The 25,618-nt window shown below is 35.7% G+C and overlaps 1 protein-coding gene across 2 annotated transcripts in view; it reads left to right on the forward strand.

The window, feature by feature from the left end:
• NDUFS1 (NADH:ubiquinone oxidoreductase core subunit S1) overlaps window positions 1-24,896 on the forward strand; it is a 32,268-nt gene extending 7,372 nt beyond the window's left edge. Inside the window, exons 6-20 of one of the 2 annotated variants that reach the window (XM_082397060.1) lie at window positions 625-706; window positions 787-917; window positions 1,372-1,557; window positions 3,926-4,060; window positions 4,739-4,853; window positions 6,111-6,256; window positions 6,599-6,727; window positions 10,260-10,389; window positions 13,168-13,328; window positions 17,580-17,734; window positions 19,790-19,965; window positions 20,654-20,788; window positions 20,892-20,964; window positions 22,507-22,616; window positions 24,029-24,896. In XM_082397060.1, coding sequence (XP_082253186.1) covers window positions 625-706; window positions 787-917; window positions 1,372-1,557; window positions 3,926-4,060; window positions 4,739-4,853; window positions 6,111-6,256; window positions 6,599-6,727; window positions 10,260-10,389; window positions 13,168-13,328; window positions 17,580-17,734; window positions 19,790-19,965; window positions 20,654-20,788; window positions 20,892-20,964; window positions 22,507-22,598 — 1,846 coding nt within the window. In that variant the 3' untranslated portion in view covers window positions 22,599-22,616; window positions 24,029-24,896. Of the gene's footprint in view, window positions 1-624; window positions 707-786; window positions 918-1,371; window positions 1,558-3,925; window positions 4,061-4,738; window positions 4,854-6,110; window positions 6,257-6,598; window positions 6,728-10,259; window positions 10,390-13,167; window positions 13,329-17,579; window positions 17,735-19,789; window positions 19,966-20,653; window positions 20,789-20,891; window positions 20,965-22,506 lie in introns of both variants that reach the window. The other variant, XM_082397059.1, reaches the window with a different exon arrangement.
• Window positions 24,897-25,618: the final 722 nt, after the last annotated feature.

Below are 25,618 nucleotides of genomic sequence, written 5' to 3' on the forward strand. Positions count from 1 at the left end.
GTGACTTTTATTAGAGCAGAAAATTGCACATTTCAGTATGTAGACCTTCCCATAGATGAGAAATTCAGTATCAAACTCTGAAGAAGTTGGCGTGCTTGGCTTCTAGGAGCAGTTGGAAGTGAGTGCACATAGAGGAGGTGAAGTCAGGTGTTTATGGTTTTGAGCCTACAGCAGAATCAGCATTAAAATCCCTTGTTTATAACCTTGCTCATCTTGTGGTAACAGTGAGTTTGGGGCTATTGAACTGAGATTATTGCAGTGGTATTGTACTGTACTGTACTGGCACTGATTGTGTTTGTTTTTCCTTTGCATTAATGTTTTTTTGAATTAATGCCAGTGTTTTCTGAAGACCATTCAGCAACTTTTGGTATTTCTGTATTGTTAAAACTCAATTTTCTAGGTTCTCTAATGATATTTTATTGTGGACTCCTATAAACATTTTTTAGATTATGTATTTAATACTACTCTTATAATAGTTACATTGGCGTTTCTGATAGTAAATGTAAAATCCATGTTAACTATATGAGAGTATTCATCTGTGACAGTTATTTAAATAGCCTATATGTAAACCATTTTGAATGTCAGCAATTTATGTAATTTTATATATTACAATTTTCTTTACAGGGAAGGTGTGATGGAGTTCTTACTAGCAAATCACCCACTGGATTGTCCTATTTGTGACCAGGGAGGTGAATGTGATCTGCAGGTATGTAGTCTAATTCCTTAAATCTTTTTGTTTTAATTTTGTTAACAAAATTTGGTTAACTCTTTCATAATCTACTTAAGGATCAGTCCATGATGTTTGGAAGTGATAGGAGCCGGTTTTTAGAGGGGAAACGTGCTGTGGAGGACAAGAACATTGGGCCATTGGTAAAAACCATTATGACTAGATGTATACAGTGTACTCGGTGCATCAGGTAATATTTTTCTCCTTCTCTCTCCTGCAATATCATTTGTATACTTATTTAATATTCACAAAATTTGGTGGAATAACACCACTGGAACGGATATCAACTTATTTTTGGTGAAAGAAGAGGGATGTTGTATTCATTGTTTTTTATATAAGCCAGTAAAATGAATAAGTTTTCACTTTTAGTTAATATCAACTTCACTTGGATTTAAAAATCAAAATCTACAAGCATTAACTTTGTGATAACTTGCTGAGCTGTGCACATGATTTGTGCAATTTTCTGTACGTGTGTTACACCTCAAATTAAATGGAAACATTTATTGTTTTTATTCAGGGACTACATTTTCCATTGAAAATCTATCTTTTTAGTGTTTTGAAAATCATTACCTTTGTGATAATGAATAGGAAAGGAGGTAAGTTTGCTGCGTTTGACCCTTTGATGGTACATTTTTATCTTGCAGATTTGCAAGTGAGATTGCAGGAGTAGATGATCTGGGAACAACAGGCAGAGGAAATGATATGCAAGTTGGCACATACATTGAAAAGATGTTCATGTCTGAACTTTCTGGGAATATCATTGACATCTGCCCTGTAGGTGCCCTGACCTCTAAGCCCTATGCCTTTACTGCTCGGCCTTGGGAAACAAGGTATTCATCATGGTATTTTTTGTCCTTTAATTCAGTAGTATTCAAAAAAATTTAAGATTCATTTTCTTCATGAGTTCTAATTGTTCTGGTCCAAGTTTTTATTTATTTGCTTTAAGTAAAACCCTTTTAATAGAAGATAAGTTGTTAAGTTGAAGGATAGGATGAACCTGTGCAAATTGTAGTTTTCTTGGAAATTAATTCCAAAGTACTTAATCACAAAATTATTTTATTCACTTGTTCTTCCAAAGAATAAGATTGTCTTGATTTTTAAAAATTTATAGTTTCCTCTCATTGTACATTAAATTTTCAACCATGTACACATATTATACTTTATTTAATTAGTTCTTATTAGACATTTAGTTTATTTCTATTTCTTTATAATTACAAATCTATTTTTTAAAATCTATTTATTTATTTATGTATGGCTGTGTTGGGTCTTCATTGCTGTGCATGGGCTTTCTCTAGTTGCTGCGAGTGGGGTCTACTCTTCGTTGCGGTGCACAAACTTCTCATTGCGGTGGCTTTTTCTTGTTGCAGAGCACGGGCTCTAGGCGTGCGGGCTTCGGTAGTTGTGGCACGCAGGCTCAGTAGTTGTGGTGCATGGGCTTAGTTGCTCCGTGGCATGTGGGATCTTCCTGGACCAGGGCTCGAACCAGTGTCCCTTGCATTGGCAGGTGGATTCTTAACCACTGCACCACCAGGGAAGTCCTACAAATCTAAAATAAACATATTTATAACTTTTCTTATATATCTCTGATTCTTCTGATTAAATTAAGAAATGAAATAGATCGTTGCAATAAATTTGAATACTTTTAAGGTTCTGAAAATATATCATCAAATTGCCTTCTAATTTTAAACTCTTACCAGAGTATATGGGAGTATCTTAAAATTCCAGGCTTTAAACCATGTATTTGTGTATACAAAAGGTTTAGGGAGTTGGGGGCAGGGAGGAGACAGTACATAATTGAAATGTTTAAGTAGAGAGTGTTTTCTCCTTTCCATAATACATACAAATGCTACACTTAATGTTGTGTCACAGGTCTTTGAGACACTATTCATTTTTCTTAAAACTTTTTTTTTCTTTATTCTTCAGATTGGATGAATTCTGTTGATCTACTGTCAAGTTCATTCATTCATTCTTTTGTCATCTCAAATCTGCTGTTCAACCCCTATAGTGATTTGTTTTATTGCAGTTACACTTTCCAACTCCAGAATTTCTATTTCGTTCTTTTTTGTAACTTCTGTATCCTTACTGGGAATCCTTGTTGATTCAATGTTTCATACTTCCCTTTAATCTTTAAACATAATTTTCCTTATTTCTTTGAACATATTTTAATATTCTTGTTTTTATTTTTAAGCAAGGCTTCTTAGGAGTTGCTCCTGTGTCTGCATAGCTTAGTAGTCAGATAATGACTGTGCTTAAATTCTTTGAGCCAATAAAGCTTTCATCCTCTGCCATTGGATCTGTGTGTGGATAGAAGAGCATATTCAGAGTTAAGGCTGTTTTCAGGTCTACCCAGCTTGTACTTTACAGCAGGTCTTTTGGGTCTCTGTGTTGTCCAGGAGAGTATGAATAGCCTGGGCGCTCTCTGGTCTCAGCTGCACGTATGTGCAGCCTCCACCAGGAATGCTTGCCCTGACTGTGACTACAGCCTCAGGCTAGTACTCTTGACTTTCCTCGGCTCAGTGACCTCCAAGATACCACTTCCACAGACAACATTTGCCATTTCTCCAAAACGAGTGAGCCTTGTCTGTGGAAAGAAAGAAGCCCCTGTCTTCATAGCTTGCCCCATCTTAGCAGAACCTCCAGTTCAAGGTGGTAGGAAAGGGGATAAGAATGGTCCCAAGCCAGAACACCACTGATTTCCACTGTTCTTACTTGAAGTTCAGGAGTTTTTCCCACACATGAAAGCGTCTCATGATATTGTGTGCTTTTGTTAGCTCTCCAAAGAGCTGAATTGGTTGCTTTTGTCAGTTTTTGTCTAGCTTTATTTTTGTTTTTGGGGGGAGGATTTGTGAAGCTCCTTAATCAGCCATACCCCAAAATCTTGCCCCTTTTATTATTTATTTTGATACTCTAATTGTCCACATTTGGCTATTTGCAGCCGTTCCAGTTGGTTTCTGTTTTAAATAACAGTTTTAAAGGCTTCATTTTTGCATTATGGTCTGTTCAAATATAAGGGTATATTTTTATTTATTTATTTATTTATTTATTTAATTTTTTAAATCACAGTTCCTCTGAGTTCCATTAGTTTTAGAAATTCAGAAAGGAAATTTGTAAAATTTTTTGTTTTTGGTAAACCCGGTAACAAAAACTTTTTCCTTATTTTGAAAATCAACTAGTAAATATATGTGTTTATTTTCTTAGAAAGACAGAATCCATTGATGTAATGGATGCAGTTGGAAGTAATATTGTGGTCAGCACAAGAACCGGAGAGGTAATGAGGATTTTGCCAAGGATGCATGAGGACATCAATGAAGAGTGGATCTCTGATAAAACCAGGTATGTGCTATATTGTTTCCTTTAACTTTTGGACTTGATTTAAAGGAAATTTTATAATAATTTTGATTTTAAGGAACAGTCTTTTATATTTGCAAATTAATGTGTATAGACTATTGAAATCTGGACTGTTTATATAGAGAATTGGACAAAACTGACTTTAGTAGTCCTAGGTATATCACTGGCTTTCATATTAACTGGCTTTCATATTGAGAAATATGTTTTTTCCTCCCAGATAGAGAAATTGAAGTAAATTAAGATACTTACTCTATTTCACTTTGCCTCTGTTTCATTGGAGAATAGAAGCTAAATATAAGTTAGATTTGTACAATATAATTTTGATGAAATATCTAAAGATACTCAAGTTTTATAAATGGTTTGGCTTTTTCAGCTACCAGATTTTTTGTGTATTGTAATTTTAAGATTATTTAGGTAGCTGAAAATAAATTATAAGAACTCAAACATTTTAGGTGGTATTTTAGTTTTAGATGATGTTTGTAGAATATTTATTAGTTCATCTCCAAAGAAACCTGGAATAATTATTTTATCCAAGTGTTTACTATTCTATTTGACCTTTAACCAGTACTGTATTTTAATAACATTTCTTTTAGATTTTAAACTTGAAAATTATAGTTGCCTTTTTAGCAGGATTCCACAAATGGTATAATTTCTGTTATCTAGATTCGCCTATGATGGGCTAAAACGTCAAAGACTTACCGAGCCGATGGTCAGAAATGAAAAGGGGCTTTTAACATACACCACCTGGGAGGACGCACTCTCGCGTGTAGCTGGAATGGTAAAAAATTGAAGTATAGAATAACTATATTTGTGATTTCCAAGGCACATCTTTCTAATGAAGAGGGGATATGTTTCTCTTCACTTCTTTCATCTTGCCAAGATTATCTTCCATTTAACAAACATTTATTGAGAAAAAAAGAAAACATTTATTGAGAACTATACAGCATGTCATGCTAGATGTAGGGATATAAAGACCACTAGCACATAGTTCTTAACCTCCCACAGTCTTTTAGGAAAAGATGCATAATTAGGCAATTATCATATGCTACTTTGGGTAGTTGTGCAGTAAATGATATATGAGAGAGCACATTGGAGGGATGCCTAACCAGGTATCGTGTCACATAGGTAAGGTGACTCCTTAGGCAAAGTCTAAGCATGAATACAAGCTTGCCAGAGCAAAAACAGGGGGAATGGCCTTCTGGTCAGAGAAGAGCAACATACCTAAAGGGCTTGAAGGAATGACAGATCCTTCAGATGAAGTTGTATTTAAATATAATTCCACAGTCTTCATTTTCCAGACCTCATTTTGAGACCCTTTGTTCCTAGTTTAAAAACAAACAGGGGGGCTTCCCTGGTGGCGCAGTGGTTGAGAATCTGCCTGCCAGTGCAGGGGACACGGGTTCGAGCCCTGGTCTGGGAGGATCCCACATGCCGCGGAGCAACTAAGCCCGTGAGCCACAATTGCTGAGCCTGCGCGTCTGGAGCCTGTGCTCCATAACAAGAGAGGCCACGATAGTGAGAGGCCCGCGCACCGCGATGAAGAGTGGCCCCCACTTGCCGCAACTGGAGAAAGCCCTCGCACAGAAACGAGATCCCAACACAGCCATAAATAAATAGATAAATAGATAAATAATAAATAATAAATAAATAAATTAAAACAAAAAAAATAAACAAACAGGAACTTCCCTGGCTGTCCAGTGGTTAAGACTCCACACCTCCACTGCAGGGAGCACAGGTTCGATCCCTGGTCAGGGAATCAGATCCCACGTGCCACACAGCGTGGCCATAAATAAATAAGTACATGCATACATACATACATACATCTTTATTCCAGGCTGATGTCATTAACCTTGGCCCCACATACGCTTCTGCTTCTCACTTTCAAATTAATAATTAGTGTGAGAACATTTTAGTTAGAAGTTTGTTCCTTTTATTGTACTTGAAAATGACATTATTGTTTTGTTTTCTGAACATTTCATTGTGATCTTTTGCTGAATGAAGGTTTCTTGGTGATAGCCTTTTCATCCATTTTTAGTTGCAGAGTTTTCAAGGCAACGATGTGGCAGCAATTGTAGGTGGCTTGGTGGATGCTGAAGCCCTAGTAGCACTCAAAGATTTACTTAATAGAGTGGACTCTGACATCCTATGCACTGAAGAGGTCTTCCCCACCACAGGAGCTGGGTGAGAAGTTTGAAGCTAGAATCTAGGCTTTCTTTTTTTTTTTTCTGGTTACAGGTTTTGTTTAAACCAACACATCTATGGCATCAATGACTTTTATGTGACAGCTTGGATACTCCAACATACCTACCAGCTTATTATCACATACAGACCAAAGTCAAACCAGGAGCTATTAGAGAATCCAGTTATTAATATGTATCTGAACCTTTGATGTAATTTAAGAATGCTTCATAGATTTTTTTTGTCTAGGAGTGCCATGGGTTTGATGACAGGAGAGTATTTCATGGATTGTCAGTGTGTATTAGTTTTAAAGTAAAACTTGCATTTTATATTTCGTGTTTCTAGCACAGATCTACGTTCCAATTATCTTCTTAATACTACAATTGCCGGTGTGGAAGAGACAGATGTTGTCCTCCTGGTTGGTACAAATCCACGTTTTGAGGCACCACTATTTAATGCTAGAATTCGAAAGAGGTTAGTAATAATATTCAGGGTTTTAAAAACATTTATATGATAATTTGTTTTATCTATGAAAAAATGACTATTTTAGCTGATTCCTAATAGTGTTAGTGGGAGTGAGACTCCAAAAGATAATTGGAGGGCAATTTCTAACAGGTCCGTTCCCCGCTTCTCCCCCTGCTGATCTTTTTATTTTATCTTTTTAGTTTGAAATAATTCAAGATACTTGAAATGTTCTTTGTATACCCATTTTTGTGTAATGTTCACCCGATTAGTCAATGTTCATGTTTTATATTTTTTTTTATTCTCTCTCCATGTATGTATTTGTGTGAATATAATCATCTGAAAGTAGGTTGTAGACATGATGCCCTTTTTATCCCACACTGAATACTTCTGTGTGGATTTCCTAAGAACGAGGGATATTCTCCATTTAAGAATTTGATTCTTTATTTAATCAAGACTTTACTATTGATACAGTATTATTATCTAATCTGTAGTTTGTGTTCAGACTTCACTGATTCTTCCATAATTTCTTTTATAATTTTTTTTTTCCTGCCCAGGATCTAGTCTGGAGTTACACATTGCAGTTAGTGTCGTGACTCTTCAGTCTCCTTTTATGACATTTGTTTTGAAGAGTACAGGCCAGTTATTTTGTAGAATGACTCTCCATCTTTTTATATCTTAGAGACTTAATAGATCGACCATATAATTGATTGTCTAAACTGGGACACTGTTGAGAGTAGAAAGGGGAGTTGTTAATTACTCCAGGATGACAGGTTAAAACCACCACTGTCTCTGACAAACCAGAGTATATGGTCACCACATTTATAACTATTTTTGGAGGAGCTGGATCCATACTTCCTTGTCATAGAGAATAAATATGAATGATGTAGTTTGTTTTTTATGAAATTTATTTAAATAGCCTTAACGGATAATTAGGAGGTAACTGACTCTGCTGTGTAAATATGACAAAATAAAAACTACAGATCACTTATTCTAAAATTAAAGTCTTTGTTTATAGCTAGCTTAGAGTTAGCATTCTAACACAGCAAATTAATTCATTGAATTTCCTTGGTGTGTACGGGCTTACCTCATTTTGTTGCACTTTGCTGTACTGTACTTGCAGATATGGTATTTTTTGCAAATTTAAAATTTATGGCAGCCTTCATTCAAGTAAGTCTTTTGGTGCCATTTTCCAACAGCATTTGCTCACTTTGTGTCTCTGTGTCATATTTTGATAATTTTCACAATATTTCAAACTTTTTCATTATTACATTTTATCATGGTGACCTGTGATCAGTGATCTTTGATGTTAGTATTGTAATTGTTTTGGGACACCACAAACCATACCCATATAATAAGGTGAACATAATAAATGTTGGTGTGTTTTAGTAACCTACAATGGCTTCCAGGTGTCAAAGTGAAAGAAAGAGTTGCACATCTTTTACTTTAAATCAAAAGCTAGAAATGATTAAACTTACTGAAGAGGGCATGTTGAAAGCCGAGACAGGCCAAAAGATAGACCTCTTGTGCCGGTTAGCCAAGTTGTGAATGCAAAGGAAAAGTTCTTGAGGGAAATTAAAAGTGCTACTCCAATGAGCACATGAATGATAAGAAAGCAAAATAGCCTTATTGCTGATAATGGATAAAGTTTGAGTGGTCTGGATAGAAGATCAAACCAGCCATGACATTTCCTTAAGCCAAAGCCTAATCCAGAGCAAGGCCCTAACTCTCTTCAATTCTGAAGGCTGAAAGAGGCGAGGAAGCTGCAGAAGAAGAATTGAAGCTAGCAGAGGTGGTTTCATGAGATTTATGGAAAGAAGCTATCTCCATAACATAAAAGTGCAAGGTGAAGTAGCAAGTGCTGATGCAGAAGCTGCAGCAAGTCATCCAGGAGATCTAGCTACGATAATTAATGACGGTGGCTACACTAACCCACAGACATTTCAGTGTAGACGAAACAGCCTTATATTGGAAAAAGATGCCATTGCTGGAGAAGGACTTTCATAGCTAGAGAAGAAAAGTCAGTGCTTGGCTTCAGAGCTTCAAAGGACAGACTCTATTAGGGGCTAATGCACCTGGTGACTTGAAGTTGAAGCCAGTGCTCAACTTACCAGTCCAAAAATCCTAGGGCTCTTAAGAATTTTGCTAAATCTATTCTGCCTGTACTCAGTAAATGGAACAGCAAAGCCTGGATAACAGCACATCTGTTTGCAACATGGCTTACTGAATATTTTAAGCCCATTGTTGAGACCTACTGCTCAGAAAGAAAGATTCCTTTCAAAATATTACTGCTAATTGATAATTGCACCTGATCACCCAAAAGCTCTGATGGAGATATACAATGAGATTAATGTTGTTTTGTGCCTGCTAACACAGCGTCCATTCTGCAGCTCATGGATCAAGGAGGAGGATTTTTGGGTCTTATTGAGAAATACATTCATAAGGCTGTAGTTGCCATAGCTAGTCATTCTACTGATGGAAAGTAAATTGAAAACCTGGAAAGGATTCACCATTCTAGATGCCATTAAGAACATTCTTGAGTCATGGGAAGAGGTCAAGATATCAGTGTTAAAAAGGAGTTTGGAAGAAGTTGATTCCAGACCTCCTGGATGACTTTGAGGGGCTCAGGACTTCAGCTGAGGAAGTAACTGCAGATGTGGTGGAAATAGAGTACTAGAATTAGAAGTAGAGTCTGAGGATGTGACTGCATTGCTGCAATCTCGTGATAAAACTTTAATGGATGAAGAGTTGCTTCTTATGGATGAGCAAAAAAAGTTGTTTCTTGATATAAGATCTATTCCTGGTGAATTCTGTGAAGAAATTGTTGAAATGACAACAGTGGATTTAGAATATTACATAAATTTAAGTTGATAAAGCAGCAGCCAGATTTGAGAGGATTGACTCCCAATTGTGAAAGGATTTCTACTGTGGGTAAAATGCCATCAAACAGCGCTACAGAGAAATTGTTCATGAAAGGAAGAGATCATCGATGCAGCACACTTCATTACTGCCTTATTCTAAGAAACTGCCACAGCCAGCCCAGCCTTCAGCAACCACCACCCTGATCAAAGTCAGCAGCCATCAGCAGGAGGCAAGATTCTCCACCAGCAAAAAGATTTCCATTCACTCAAGGTTCATACGATGTTTAGCATGTTTTTAGCAATAAAGTATTTTTTAATTAAGGTGTGTATATTGTTTTTCTGACATAATGATTTTGTACACTTAATAGACTGCAGTGCAGTGTAAATATAACTTTTATATGCACCAGGAAACCAAAAGATTTGTGTAACTTGCTTTAGTGTGATACTCACTTTATTTTGTGGTCTGGGACCGAACCCACAGTATCTCCAAGGTATGCCTGTATTTTTACAACACTTTGTTTTTGAAAGGTACACAATAATATCTGTTAAAGGTAAATGTTCTAGGAGGGCTTTAGTGCTTTTAACATTTTCTAATTTAAATAGATGTAGCACATAGCATTGAAGAGACCAGTAACTGCTAACTTAGTGATTTAGCTCTAAAAACTCTGTTGTTTTTATTTCAGCTGGCTTCATAATGACTTAAAAGTGGCCCTTATAGGCAGCCCTGTTGATCTCACTTACAGCTACGACCATCTGGGAGATTCTCCCAAAATTCTTCAAGACATTGCTTCGGGCAGCCATCCTTTCAGCCAGGTGCTCTTGAGTTATATGTATCTACTCTTGTTGATTTTTAAGTATTATTTTTAAAATTTATTATTTTTGGAATAATATGTGATTGCTGTTAAAAACTACATATATATAGCAACATACAAAATAATATATAAGAAAGTAAACATTATCCAAAATCCCACTACCCCAAACAAGCATTGATGAAACATCATACAGTCATTTCTCTATTCATATATAGAGCAAGATGGATGGGATGGATAGGTAAACAAAAATGAAATCATACTGTACATTTTTATTTATCAGAGTTTAATTTTACTTGAAGTTATCATTAAAAAATGAAGTAAAACTGAAAGAATTAAACTTTAAACTTCAGTGAAATCTTTCTTTACAGCAAGGGTTATTATTCCTAAAAGAAATTTCACCAGTTTTTGTTTGTTTGTTTTTTCTTTTTTTTTTTTTTTTGTCCACACCACGCGGCATGCGGGATCTTACTTCCCCGACCAGGGATCGAACCCGTGCCCCTTACAGTGGAAGTGTGGGGTCTTAACCACTGGACCACCAGGGAAGTCCCTCACCAGCTTTTTTTACATGACTTTTTCATTACTAAGTTCTTTATTTACATTCATTTAATTGCCATCTGGAGTTTAGAGCTTTGGGGTTTGGTTTTGTTTGTTTGCTTGTTTTTGTTTTTGTTTTCAAGAAGAGATGTAGGTGCACTATTCCTCGAGTTCTTTCTTACTTGAGAATGTTTATTTTATTCCTGAAGAGAGCCTTGGCAGGATATAAAGATCTAGGGTTATACTTTTTTTGCCCTCTGAACTTCATAGATACTGCCTTTTGTAACTGTGGAGAAGAAGCCCAATGTCAGCCATATTGTCTTCCAACCCTGTCCTATTTTTTGTTGTTGTTGTCTAGATACTTTTTTATTGATATTTCATGCTTGATATTTTACCTATGAAATTTAGTAACTTCACTAGAATATGTCTTAGTGATGGTGGTTCTCTACCATTTTTTTTTTTAATGGGACATGCACCTTTCAGTCTGAAGATTCAAGATTCTCTTTATTTTAGGAGTAGTGTGTGTGTGTGTGTGTGTGTGTGTGTGTGTATGTGATGTGTGGGATGGTGATTGTTAAAAAAATGTAAAAGGTTTCTGTTTCTCACATAACAGTGGTTCTGAAGGTAAGCAGTTTGACAGATGGTGCAGTTGTCCAAGGATGTCATGAAGGCAGGAGCCTACCTTCCTGCTTTGCTATCCTCAGTGCATTTACTCACTCACGTGTGTTTGTGTGTGAGCCTCTCCTCATGGTTCCAAGATGGTTGCTTTACTGACAGCTTCATGTGTAGGCAAGAAGAAAGTCAAGTGTGAGGGGACAAAGCAGCCAAACCAACTTCTTTGTCGGTTTTGAGTAACATCATTATTGTTACTGTGATCAAAAATATTTTTTTAAAATGTATTGAGAAGAATCCTTCTCTTCTCTCTAGTTCGCATCCCTATGCCCCAGAAGGTGATGAGTGTTCGTCAGGAAAATTTTCTTCTCTAATATATTTAAATGTATTTTCCATTAATTAGTTCTTTTTGTTAAGAACTCTTAACAATGCAGATATTGGATCTCCTCTTCTATCTTTTCTGTCATTTTTTCTTTATTCTTTTGTTCTTTTTCAGTTTATTTTATATAATTTCATATAAACTGTCTTTCTTGTCCTGGTATTTACAGTCGTGTTTAATTCTGTTTTTTATTGTTTCTGGAATGATTTTCATCTCTACTTTGTTTCTCTTCTAGTTCTTTCTTGAATTCTCTGATGAAAATCTTCCATAATACTCTATTATGTAACTTCTCTGAGCTCTTTTTTTAAGTGAGGAATTGTTTTGTTTTTCATTTTCTTTGAGGCTATTGAAAACTGTTTCTTATTTTTTTGAGGCTACTGAAAGCTCTTCACATTTCCTTGGGAAATTCCTCTTGTCAATGTCCTCCTTTTTGTAGTATCTAGGCATAATTCTCATGCTGATTCATTGATTGGGTCCAGCTATTTATTGAAGAATGACACAGAAGATGGGCAGGAGAGTGAACTGTTACAGTCTACAGCTTTACTTCTAATTTTTCCATCCTCCACTGTACGTGTAGTTTCTTTTGCACTTGCGATACATTTCCTCTCAGTTTTTGGTATTCAGGTAGTTACTGTGGTTTAAAGCAAAGCCCTTAACTTTAAGGTATTCTGCATTGCGATCTAGTGATCATTGCTTTCCCTACCTTCTCCTCCCTGTCTGGGGCATAGAGAGTAGATAGAATATAGTAGACATGGTACTTCAGCATGGTCTCTCCTGTTACAAATCACCTGAACCTCTGTACGGGCATTCCTCAGTTTTTTCTGGGACCTATCCATAGTCATTCTGACCAAAGGATGTTTGGCTAGGGTTTTCATTCCCAATGCTTCCTTTTTGAAAATCTGTTTTATTTGATACTAGTTTAGCTATTTCACAGTAGCATTGGCAAGACATTTTTGAGTAAATCTGGTTGTATGTATATCCATATGTCGACTAGCAAATTAAGACATTCACGTTAGAACTAAAACTTGGGACAGCATATTATAGATGCAAATTTGGTTAGATTTAGTTACTTCTAATGTTTGTTTATTTTATTTTTTAATTAATTTTTATGGGAGTTTAGTTGCTTTACAATGTTATGTTAGTTTCTGCTGTACAGCAAAGTGAATCAGTTATACATATACATTTATTCCCTCTTTTTTAGATTTCCTTCCCACTTCTAATGTTTTTTTAAATGAAAGTTCTTTTTTCTAAAAGGTCCTAAAGGAAGCTAAAAAACCAATGGTGGTTTTAGGCAGTTCTGCACTCCAAAGAAATGATGGGGCAGCAATTCTTGCAGCTGTTTCCAACATTGCTCAAAAGATTCGGATGAGTAGTGGTGTTACTGGTGATTGGAAAGTTATGAATATCCTTCATAGGTAAGTTGAGTAGTTGTTTTATAATCTATAATTTTGTGTATATTTTGTGTACACTGTCACATTTAGGTTTACAAACAACTTAATATTTAGCAACATTATCTCAGTAGCAGATGTGAAATAGAAACCTTTATTTTGTGTGAGAAGAAGCCAAGATAATAAATAATATTAAAAATATCCAAATTGCAGTAAGTGCTAATAAAATCTTAAAAATCTGTATCATATTTAGATACTGTGGTTCAAAAATTGCAGTAAGTCCTCTGACTTTTTTTTTTTTTTTAATTTTATTTATTTATTTATTTATGGCTGTGTTGGGTCTTTGTTTCTGTGTGAGGGCTTTCCCCAGTTGCGGCAAGTGGGGGCCACCCCTCATCGCAGTGCGCAGGCCTCTCACCATCGCGGCCCCCCCCGCTGCAGAGCACAGGCTCCAGACGCGCAGGCTCAGCAACTGTGGCTCACGGGCCCAGTCGCTCCGCGGCATGTGGGATCTTCCCAGACCGTGAGCCACAACTACTGAGCCTGCGCGTCTGGAGCCTGTGCTCCACGACAACAGAGGCCGCGACAGTGAGAGGCCCGCGCACCGCGATGAAGAGTGGCCCCCGCTCGCCGCAACTGAAGAAATCCCTCGCACAGAAACAAAGACCCAACGCAGCCATAAATAAATAAATAAATAAATAAATGTATGTAAGCTAACGTGAGAATTCAAATAAAGTGAGGTTTTTCTCTGGCAATATTAATAGTGCAGATATATTTTAGAAAAGTTGGAAAGAGAAGAAAGAATACAAAAACGGAAATTATCCATAGTTCACAATCTGTAGATAATTACTGTTGCAATTTTTGCGCACTTTGTTTTGGGTTTCTTTGTGTGTGTGTATAAATATTTTTTTAGTTATATAGTTGAAGTCATACTGTGTATGCAATTTTGTGTCCTGATTTTGATTGATTTTCATTACCAAACAAGAATTTCCTCATGATTAGAAATTCTTTATAAACATAAACATTAATAGCTATATAATATGAATATATATAATTTTTTTAGCCTTTCCTTTTATTTAACATGTTATTCATTTTGCATTAGTGAATGAATTTCCAATTTCCCATAATCCTTTCTACCTTAAGTATTATTTTTCAAATCTTCAAATTTGTTTAAGGATTGAAGCTAAACACTCTTAAATTTGCTAGGCAAACTTTTTTAAATTTAAAAGTGTTCAAATACATTCTTAAACATTAATTTCAGTGTTCTATTTCCCCACTTATTGGTTTAATTTAGCATTGTAGTTCATCACGTAAACATTTTTTTTAACTTTTTTTTTTAATTTTTGGCTGTGTTGGTTCTTTGCTGCTGCACCCGGGCTTTCTCCAGTTGTGGCGAGCGGGGGCTACTCTTTTGTTGAGGTGTGCAGGCATCTCATTGCAGTGGCTTCTCTTGTTGCAGAGCATGGGCTCTAGGCACGCGGGCTTCAGTAGTTGTGGCACACAGGCTGAGTGGTTGTGGCTCGTGGGCTCTAGAGCACAGGCTCAGTAGTTGTGGCACACAGGCTCAGCTGCTCTGAGGCATGTAGGATCCTCCCGGACTGGGGATTGAACCCGTGTCCCCTGCATTGGCAGGCAGACTCCTAACCACTGCACCGCCAGGGAAGTCCCAAAAACTTTATATTTTTTAAATAGTTTATTTGCATTGACCACCTCTAGATCCTTTCTAGCCACAATTTTTAGCATTTTAGAATTTTTAGAATAGAAAAGAGACTAGATATTTTCTTATTTTTAATTCACTTTTGAATCCATGTCTTTATTAATATTTTTTTGTTGTTTGTTTTTACTGAACGGGTACTTGATAACTTTTTAAGAAAAATTTCTGTGTCTAACAATGTCTTCCTGATGCCTTCTCACAGATGACCACTTGGCTAGATACAAAGATCACAAGTTGTTTCCTTTAATACTCAAGGTTTTTTTTCACCTTTCTTTCACATTTTAGAGAAGATCTCATCTAATCTGAGTTTTGTCTCTGATTATAACCTGATTTTATATATGTATGTGTTTTTGTCCACCTGCTCACCCTTTGGATTCCTTATTTTTGATGTTAAAAATTTCTACTAGAATATAACTGAGTGACATTCATTTGACATTACCTTTGCCTGGGAATATCATAGAACTCTCCATTTTCAAATTGAAATTTTTGATATGGTTTTTCCTTTTAAGTTCAGAAAAAGCCAGTTGGTTTACTTTTACATTGTTATTTGGTTCATGCAGAAGCTTCTATTTGTTATGCATTGGTTGGCCCTTCAGACTTTTATCTCTTATCTTTTCTCTCATAATTTTTCTCACTTTCTTTCGATGTTTAGGTAGAATTTCTTATGTCATTTGTGAGTTTTCATTATGAAGCGCACTGACATCATTGTAATTTTTAATTGATTAACCTTGTTTTTTTATTTCATTCTTACCTAAGTTTTCCTTTTCATGAAAATTCAATGTAGTTTATTAGGACATACCTTTTAATGCTTGTTGAGAACATGAAACAGATATTTTAAAACCTTTTCTTTCTTTCCTTTTTTTTTTAGATATTTATTTATCTATATTTATTTATTTATTTTGGCTGTGCTGGGTCTTAGTTGCAGCACGCAGTATCTTCATTGCGGCATGCGGGGTCTTTTAGTTGCAGCATGCAGGGTCTTCTACTTGCGGCATGCGGGATCTTTAGTTGCAGCATGCGAACTCTTAGTTGTGGCATGTGGGATCTAGTTCCCTGACGAAGGATCGAACCCAGGCCCACTGCATTGGGAGCTCGGAGTCTTGGCCACTAGACCACCAGGGAAGTCCCTTGTCTTTATTTCTTATATTTCAGAGTAAAGCATATTTTCTAATTCTTGGAGAATCTTTTAATCTTTTTTTTGTTTACTGATCATTCTCGCAGAGGCAAACTTAGGTTACTTAGTTTGTTTTCCAAGATGAGGTGGGCTCTGTCATAAGTTAGCGTGTGAGTCTCTGCTCAGATCTTTGAGAGACATCAAGGCTTAGAATGAGAGACATTAAAAAAAAATATTGTGTCGGTGGGGCAGCAGGGGGAGCTAAGTTTTGAAATTGAACTTGGGAAGTGTGAGTTCTCTAACTTTGTTTACTTTTAAGATAGATTTGATTGGGAACTCCCTGGCAGTCCAGTGGTTGGGACTCCACACATTCACTGACGTGGGCCCAGGTTCAGTCCCTGGTCAGGGAACTAGGATCCTGCCAGCCATGCAGAGTGACCAAAAAAAAAAAAAAAAAAGATAGATTTTGTTATTTTTGGTCCTTTGCATTCCATGTGAATTTTAGGATCAACTTGTCAGTTTTTGCAAGGGATTCAGCTGTGATTTTTTGATAGGGATTGCATTAAATCTATAGATCAATTTGGGAAGTATTGCCATCTTAACAATATTAAGTCTTCCAATCCATGAACATAGGATGTCTTTCCATTCGTTATGGTCTTTAATTTCCTTTGGAGTTGTTTTGTAATTTTCATTATACAAATCTTGCACTTCTTTTGTTAAATTTTTCAAAGTATTTTATTCTTTTGATGTCCCATTAGAGAGTTTGACAGAGCAGCAGCATCTAGTGGGAGTTCGTTTGACCTGCCCTCCTCCCTTACCAAATAGGTAAAACCCAACTAGCTTTATTCACAGTAGGTCCTCAAAATGGCTACTATCTCTTTAAAGAAAATTAACAATAGCAAACTAGACCAAAGACTCTCAAATGTTCAAAGTATAGTTCTTTGAAACCTTTTCTTTAAAAGATTATTATCTGCTTGTAATAGTAATATATGTTCATTGAAAAAATTCCATAAGGACATACATCAGTGTACTAATTATAGTTTTCTCTGAATTAGTTTTATGAGTGGTGTTTAAATTTTTCCCTTTTGGTTTTCAAAATCATCTAATTTTTCTCTAATGACTGTGCTTGACTTATCAAGTCTTACTGTATTGAATAAAAATCAACTTAAGACGATTGCAGTTGGCATAAAGTTTCCAGAATTAGTCCATTAAGTATTATTTCATGAAGAAACAGTGTCCTAAGCATCTTATTTACTTTTTTGCCATTCTTAAAACAGTACAAGATGGCTGCTTCTGGTTTTGACATCTATTTCAAATGGGTAAAAAAGATGAGGGAAGATCTTTGACAGCATTGAATAGAAAAGAGACTAGGTATCATTTCAAGAATCACATTTAAATTTTTATAATGAAAACACAACAAGTATGCTAAAAGCTCATAATTGTTTTACAGGATTGCAAGCCAAGTAGCTGCTTTGGACCTTGGCTATAAACCTGGGGTGGAAGCAATTCGGAAGAACCCTCCCAAAGTGCTGTTTCTCCTGGGAGCAGATGGAGGTTGTATTACTCGACAGGATTTGCCAAAGGATTGTTTCATTATTTATCAAGGTTAGTAGCATCTATGGCACTAGAAACAGAAGAGAATAGTACATTGTGTATATTAGAAACTGTATGGCAATATATTTAGTGGATTGAATATTTTCCATTTGAGAATTTCCCTACACACACACCAATTTTAAAAAAATATTTGTTAATATGTATTTTTATAGATATTTAAATGTTTTAGATTTTATATTTAAAAAAATAGGTTTATAAAAAAAATAGGTTTATTAGTTACATAGTTGCTATTGCTATTAAGAATTATCAGACTTCCCTGGTGGCGCAGTGCTTAAGAATCCGCCTGCCAATGCAGGGGACACGGGTTTGAGCCCTGGGCTGGGAAGATCCCACATGCCGCGGAGCAGCTAAGCCCGTGCGCCACAACTACTGAGCCCGTGTGCTGCAACTACTGAAGCCTGTGCACCTAGAGCCCGTGCTCCGCAGCAAGAGAAGCCACCACAATGAGAAGCCTGCGTACCGCAACAAAGAGTAGCCTCTGCTCGCCCCAACTAGAGAAAGCCCGCACGCAGCAACGAAGACCCAAAGCAGCCAAAAATAAATAAATAAATAAATATTAAAAAAAAAAAAAAAAAAAAGAATTATCACCTCATTTTTTTTTTTTTAAGTTATACAATTTTTATTTATTTATTTATTTATTTATGGCTGTGTTGGGTCTTCGTTTCTGTGCGAGGGCTTTCTCTAGTTGTGGCAAGTGGGGGCCACTCTTCATCACGGTGCGCGGGCCTCTCATTATCATGGCCTCTTGTTGCGGAGCACAGGCTCCAGACGCACAGGCTCAGTAATTGTGGCTCACGGGCCTAGTCGCTCCGCGGCATGTGGGATCTTCCCAGACCAGGGCTCGAACCCGTGTCCCCTGCATTGGCAGGCAGATTCTCAACCACTGCGCCACCAAGGAAGCCCCTCACCTCATGTTTTTTAATAACAAAGAATTAGAAGAAACCTAAATGCCCCCAGTAGTAGTAATTTAAATTACAAAATATTATGTAACATTAAATTCAGTTTTTCAAAGAATATTTAGTGTTATTATATAATCAAGGGGAAGCTTTTTTATATATATAAACAGTGTAAAAGTTAGAAAATCACGAGTCCTGTGTCATAAGACACTTAATGAATTATATTTAATAGCACTCCTTTGGCTTTTTGTGTTTGACTCATTTTCTTGAACTCTAACTCATTGCAAATATAATCAAGCTTCTTTGGAATAAATGGAGTCGAGTATTCCTGGATATTTTATAGAGAAAAGTATTATATAACTTTTCACTTCATTTAACACAAACACCATACTTTTATACTAGGCTTTTTATTGCCATGCTACATAAAAAGCATTATGTAATATTTCATATCTTTAGTTTAATAAAGTTAAACCAAAATGCATAAACTAAAATCCTGTCCTAGTTCTATCCAGAGATAATCATTGATGATGGTTTAGATATGCACAGTTCATATGTACTTCTATGCATATGCAAACATGTACATAAATGAGATCAAACTTTAAATATTGTTCTATAACTTTTTCAATTAACTAAAGTTTCTTTTTTCTTCCAACACTTCTGTTAAACTTTTAATGAGTGATAGTCTTTCAGCATACTATTTTCTGTAATCGTCTGTTTATGCTCTTAATCGTACTCCTGTATGTCATACTCCTGACACTTTTTGTTCCTCCACCATTTCAGTTTACTTTACCAAATTTCACTAAGATACATCTGAGCGTTTCCACTTTGTAATGATCAAGAAAAATGATATACCTAGTTGCCCATAATATGTGTGTTTATGCTGTTATACATATTTGTGTATTTGCAAAAATTAATCTGGGAAGACACATACCAAATGCTTTCACAATAGTTTTCTTTGGGAAGGGAGTTTAACTGTGGGCAAAGTGGGCTTTAATTTTTATTCCAAATACTTCAATACTATATTGTTTTAATTTTTAAAACACTTATAATTATAAAAATGTAATTTTAAAAGGGTATATCCTGTGTTCATGTATAATACCTAATCAGCTTTGTGCTAAAATGTTGTTTGCCATTTTCCATCTTTTCGCAGGACATCATGGTGATGTTGGAGCTCCTATAGCAGATGTTATTCTCCCCGGCGCTGCTTACACAGAGAAGTCTGCTACTTATGTCAATACTGAGGGCCGAGCTCAGCAGACTAAAGTAGCAGTGACACCTCCTGGCTTGGCAAGAGAAGACTGGAAAATTATAAGAGCGCTTTCTGAGGTATTTGTCCTTAGTGATGCTGCTAATGGAATGTTTGACATGTTAGCTTGTCAGAATGATTTTCGAAGTCAAGGAAGATGCACGTCTGAAATGCAGAGATGATTTGAATAATCTCTGTAGGAAAAACGTGTTCAGAAAACGGGGATTTGGGGAATTCCCTGGCGGTCCAGTGGTTAGGACGCCACACTTTCACTGCGGAGGGCGCGGGTTTGATCCCTGGTGGGGGAACTACGATCCCACAGGCCACGTGGCGTGGCCGAAAAAAAAAAAAAAAACCATGGGGATTTGAAATAGGTGTTTTTACTTTTGACTTGTCTTTTTAACTCTTTGACTATAAAAAGAAGCATCATGAGATTTAAAATAATAATATACAGTTGTCTGTCAACTTTATATATGAGCAATAGCAGGTTAGCCAAAGCATTCAAATTTAGCAAAGCATTTCTTTATTTCATAATCAGTGTATATTCTAAAAACAAATTACTAATGTATTGACAGCTGTTTATGAATTAGAAGAATTATTGACAGTAGTATTCCCCACTTAACCACCTGCTTAATATACATACAAATGGACACCAATATATTTTTCATAGTAGTACTGCATTATTTTACCATAGTTGCAATGATGTATTATTTGAAATTTTTAAGTATTAATGCTTTATGTCAATTTTTGGAACCTGTTATGTTACAGATTGCAGGTATGACTCTTCCATATGATACTCTGGATCAAGTAAGGAACAGATTGGAAGAAGTCTCTCCTAATCTTGTTCGATATGATGATGTCGAAGGAGCTAATTATTTCCAGCAAGCAAATGAGCTTTCCAAGGTAAAAACACGCCTATATGCAGTTTTCATAATAATGTATCCTCTGGTGTAACAGTACTGATTTTCAATACTATTATTATTGATCTCTTACTCTTTTCTTGCAGCTCGTGAACCAGCAGCTTCTTGCTGATCCACTTGTTCCACCTCAGCTAACGATAAGAGACTTCTACATGACAGGTACGCAGCTGTCAGCATGACTGCCCAACATGAAAGGTAGAAAGGAGTAAAATCACCTAATTTAGCATTATGATTCCAACGTGCTAGTGGTAGTATTTGATGTTTTTAATCTCAGAAGATTTTTCAAATATCAGAACTAATGTAACTTTATATTTTCAGATTTTACTCTAATTTCTTTTCTTTCTGAAATGTAAGTAGAGTTTGAAAATCCAAGAATTAACAGATTTTAAATATAAAATTTTACTACTATATGAAGAATTACTGTGTAGCAATTTAGGGAGAATTTTCTAAGTGACAAACATCTGTGAAGGTTTTTCTGAGACTTACAGTACAAGAATCAAAACACTAAAATGTGAAACATGCTAAATGGCGCTTCTGATGTAAATTGTTAAGAATGTGCTTAAGGAATGCAGACTAACAAACTTGTTTACTACAGATTTTACAACACTTGATATAACATCTAGGTTATGAGGTAGCTGATAGACAAATTAAAATAATTTTCTGTCTAAAACCAGATAGGAGTATATTTTTCAAGTTCTTGGTGCAGTTTGTATCTAAGATTTTTTTTTTTTTTTAATTTATTTTTATTTATTTATTTTGGCTGTATTGGGTCTTTGTTGCTGCATGCAGGCTTCCTCTAGTTGCGGCGAGCAGGGGCTACTCTTCTTTGAGGTGTGCGGGCTTCTCGTTGCAGTGGCTTCTCTTGTTGCAAAGCATGGACTCTAGGCGCACAGGCTTCAGCAGTTGTGTCACGTGGGCTCAGTATTTGCAGCTCGTGGGCTCTAGAGCACAGGCTCAGTAGTTGTGGCACACGGGCTTAGTTGTTCCGCGGCATGTGGGATCTTCCCGGACCAGGGCTTGAACCCGTGTCCCCTGCATTGGCAGGCGGATTCTTAACCACTGCGCCACCAGGGAAACCCTAAGATTATTTGTAATAGGTTTTTTTCAGTTGTATTATAAAAGTTATGTTCATTGTAGAATACATACCTAAGCCCACAAGAGCAAGGAAAAATCACTATGATCCCATTACCCAGAAATAACTATGTTTAACATTTTGGCCAGTCATCCAGGGATATACACATATATTAATTTATTTAAACTAAAAATGAGATTACTTATTTACTCTGGGAGAGAGGGTTTGGACAGCTTTATTGAAATATTCACATACATAAAATTCACCCATAAAGTGAATTCATGGATTTTATTATACTGTTCTGTAACCTTTTTTCAATAATGGTATATTGCACATTCTTTTCCTATCTTTAATACTTTTCTATAATATTTTTAATGGTTGCATACTGGCCCTGTGTATGGCTGTATATAATTATTTAATCATTCCTAGGAGTACTTATTAAAAGCATTTAGCTATTAAGGGGCTTATCTTCTGAACTTATTGATTTTACAATGTTTACGTATAGTTACATAGACTCTTCCAGTCTTTTTTGTTGTTGTTGTTCCTGAATATGTGCAACAGGAAAGTTTTACTGTGTGCTTCTTTTGAAGTTGTATTATCAAAACGCACATTTTCTTGATATCTTTCAGATTCAATTAGCAGAGCCTCACAGACAATGGCTAAATGTGTCAAAGCTGTCACAGAGGGTGCCCATGCAGTAGAGGAACCAACCATATGCTGAAACATCTACTAGCACCCAGTTAGTTAAAGGACAGTTACGTTGGCATGATCTCTTAGAGGTGTATCTCTCTAAAAAATAATCTAAATTATGTAATATTTAAGGTTCTACCATGCTTTATTTGAAAATGATATTGCAATTATCAAAGAACTTTGAGGTTTCCAAACATTTATGTATTGTGTGTATACGTTAAATAGTTTAATAAACATGTATAGATGGCCTTTCATGTAAAAGCACTAATAATCTTTGTGACATAAAAAAGAAAATCCTTAAAATATGAATTTTTGTTTATCTTCATTGATCACTTATGTTTGTAAAATGGATGAAATAATAGCTTCCATTAGGACCTATTTTTTTCTAGTGCTAAAGAAAAGATTTAAGTATTCTGTGAAGCTGGGTAAATAGAAAATATATATAATATAATCATACATCAGATGTGTATCTTGGACAGCGCTAATAATAATAATAATAATGATGGCTAATGATTATTTAGGATTTTCTACGTACTAAGCACTCTGGTTTTACATACATTATCTTGTTTTGTCCTTTTACATCCCTGTCAGACAGTATTATCTCATTTTACAGGTGAAGAAACAAAAGCCCAGGGATATTGGGTAGCTTGCCCAAGGCCACAGCAAAAAAGTCATAGAATCAAGCCTGGTTCTCTGACTTCAAAGCCCACTGTTCCTAACTGCTGCACATAATTTCCTCCCATTAGTACAGATTCCATAGGTTGTTACGTCTAAGAATCAGTATTGAGAAGCTTAATGGATAACACATTTTTCTGTTTTCTCTTGAATCTGTTTATATAATGTCATGGTGATTTATGGGATATTTTTCTTTGTATAATAGATTGCACACACATACACCCTTGGAATGAGGGAGGTTTCAAGAGATATAATTTAGGTCCTCATTGATGTTCCATATTTATTATATTAACACCATCTGTAGTATTAAGTCAACTAAATTATTCCAGTAATAAAAGACAAAACTAACAGCTCTCATAATTTTCAATTGTCAAAAAAAGTTAAAAATTTCCAATTAATCTAGGAGATAATCTAATGCTATATTAATTTGTTTTCAAAATCTATGTTCAGAATCCTTTGTTTTGTAATCCTTATTCCTTTTTGCTTTCATCAAAGACTTAGCCCAACTATAGGTTGCGATTTTACTGATATAACAGAGGATAAAAATTTTAGACTATAGTATGTCACCAGTACTTTATCTTCAAAAATTGTGCAAAATTTGTCGCCTGTTAACAGTTTTTTCAGAATTATTTTATTCACTTCAGTCATGAAGTTGTATACTTCGCTTAAAGTACTTTGCTTAAAATTCTCAGTTGCCTGAAATTGTATAAATTGTATAAATTCTTGCTGAAAGTCTTTGAATTTAATACAAACTTCTTATCTCTCTCTTCCTTCTTTATCCCTTAGCACTGTTGCTGACCTCAAGGGGGCAAACACTTTCAGTTTTGTGTTTTGCACAGTAGTCTTCAATGAATGAGTGTAGATTTCATAGGATTCTTGGTGAGGGAATATTGCATTCAAATGGAGAAAAGGTGATATATAACTAAGATGGTCCAGGATCCTAGGACTGCCATCTAGGCAGCATGTGTTGAACTTGGAATTCTGTAAAGAATACCTTGTTTGGGCTAAGTAGTACTCAATAAAATTTGTTGGTTTTTACATAAAGTAAACATGAAAGTCTGTCCCATGGGCACCTATTAGTCACTTAATGCTAAATATTAAGGTTATTGTGACCATAAACATTGATGATGGTTGCAAAACTTTCTGAAGAAGAGAGCCAGATAGAAGAAAAATACATATAGATGAGAAGAATAACAGCTGATGGAATTTTGATTCTAAGCAACGAGGGAGTCAACATGAGAAATCTACAGAGGATCAAGGCCAAGTCCTTTTAGGTGAAGACGGCAGTCTGGAAAGACCCTGGAATAATAAATAATACAATTTAGAAAAGACATTCTAATATGTGCCATTAAAGCTTTAAGTACATTGTGTCTAATTTTCACAAAACCCTGCTAACAATCGGTATTAAGACCCAAGAAATATCAAATAACTCGCCCATTGTTACCCAGTTAAAGACTAAAGGCAAGAATGTTTAATTAGAGATATTTTTTACTGTCCCATTTTGCCTCAAAAAACCTTGTGGACCACTATAAGAATTGAATAGATATACAGGAAAAATTTTAAAGCCTAAACTTCATACAGAATACCCCCCAAATTTATTGTGAATTGTAGTATAATGAATCCATCAATAAAAAGTATTATACCTTATTAACAATACTCAGTATACAATAATTTATTATTGTTTGGTGCTGAGTTGTTTAAACACTGTTTCTTGCCAGGTCTGACAGATCTTGTTCAACTTTGGAAATATTACTTGGAAAAATTTAACTATTTCTTCATCTGTAAAATGAGGATAAATGTTCTAATAATTGTACCTACTTCCAACCTTATAGGGTTGTTATGAGGAGCAAGTCAGAAAGCCTCTAAAACTTTCTTGGCCTATTTCCTGACACATAATGAATGCTCAATGTGCTTAGGGACTGAGAACCATCATTATAGGAAAATGTGTATTCAGAACTTTGCTGGATGTTTCAGGAGGTGGCAACTAACCATCCATGGGAGCCCTTGAAGTCCCCCTTCTCAGTGAATTGAGTAAAAAACTCAATTCCATTGATTGTGAGGGAAAGTCATGCCTAATGTAACCTCTAGCTGCTGTTTTCCTAAAGAAATGGATTTCTTTCCTAAGACTCGAGAATTAAATGACTTGTCCAAGGTCAACCCAAGTAACAGAATACTGCTACTACAAACTGTCCACCAGCGTTGTGAAGATTAACTTATTATGCAGAGCTCTGCATATTTTGATGGAATTTTTACTAGTCACAGTAAGATTTACTGAGTCTGTTGGATTCTAACGCTTAAAAGAGACTACTTCTGAAAGCAAAAACAAAAGGCAGTGCAATCAGAAGAGGGAAAACTATATGCTGGTGATAGAAAGGG

Source organism: Balaenoptera borealis, assembly GCF_965194805.1.
Source record: "Balaenoptera borealis genome assembly, chromosome: 6".
In the NCBI taxonomy this organism is placed as follows: domain Eukaryota; kingdom Metazoa; phylum Chordata; class Mammalia; order Artiodactyla; family Balaenopteridae; genus Balaenoptera; species Balaenoptera borealis.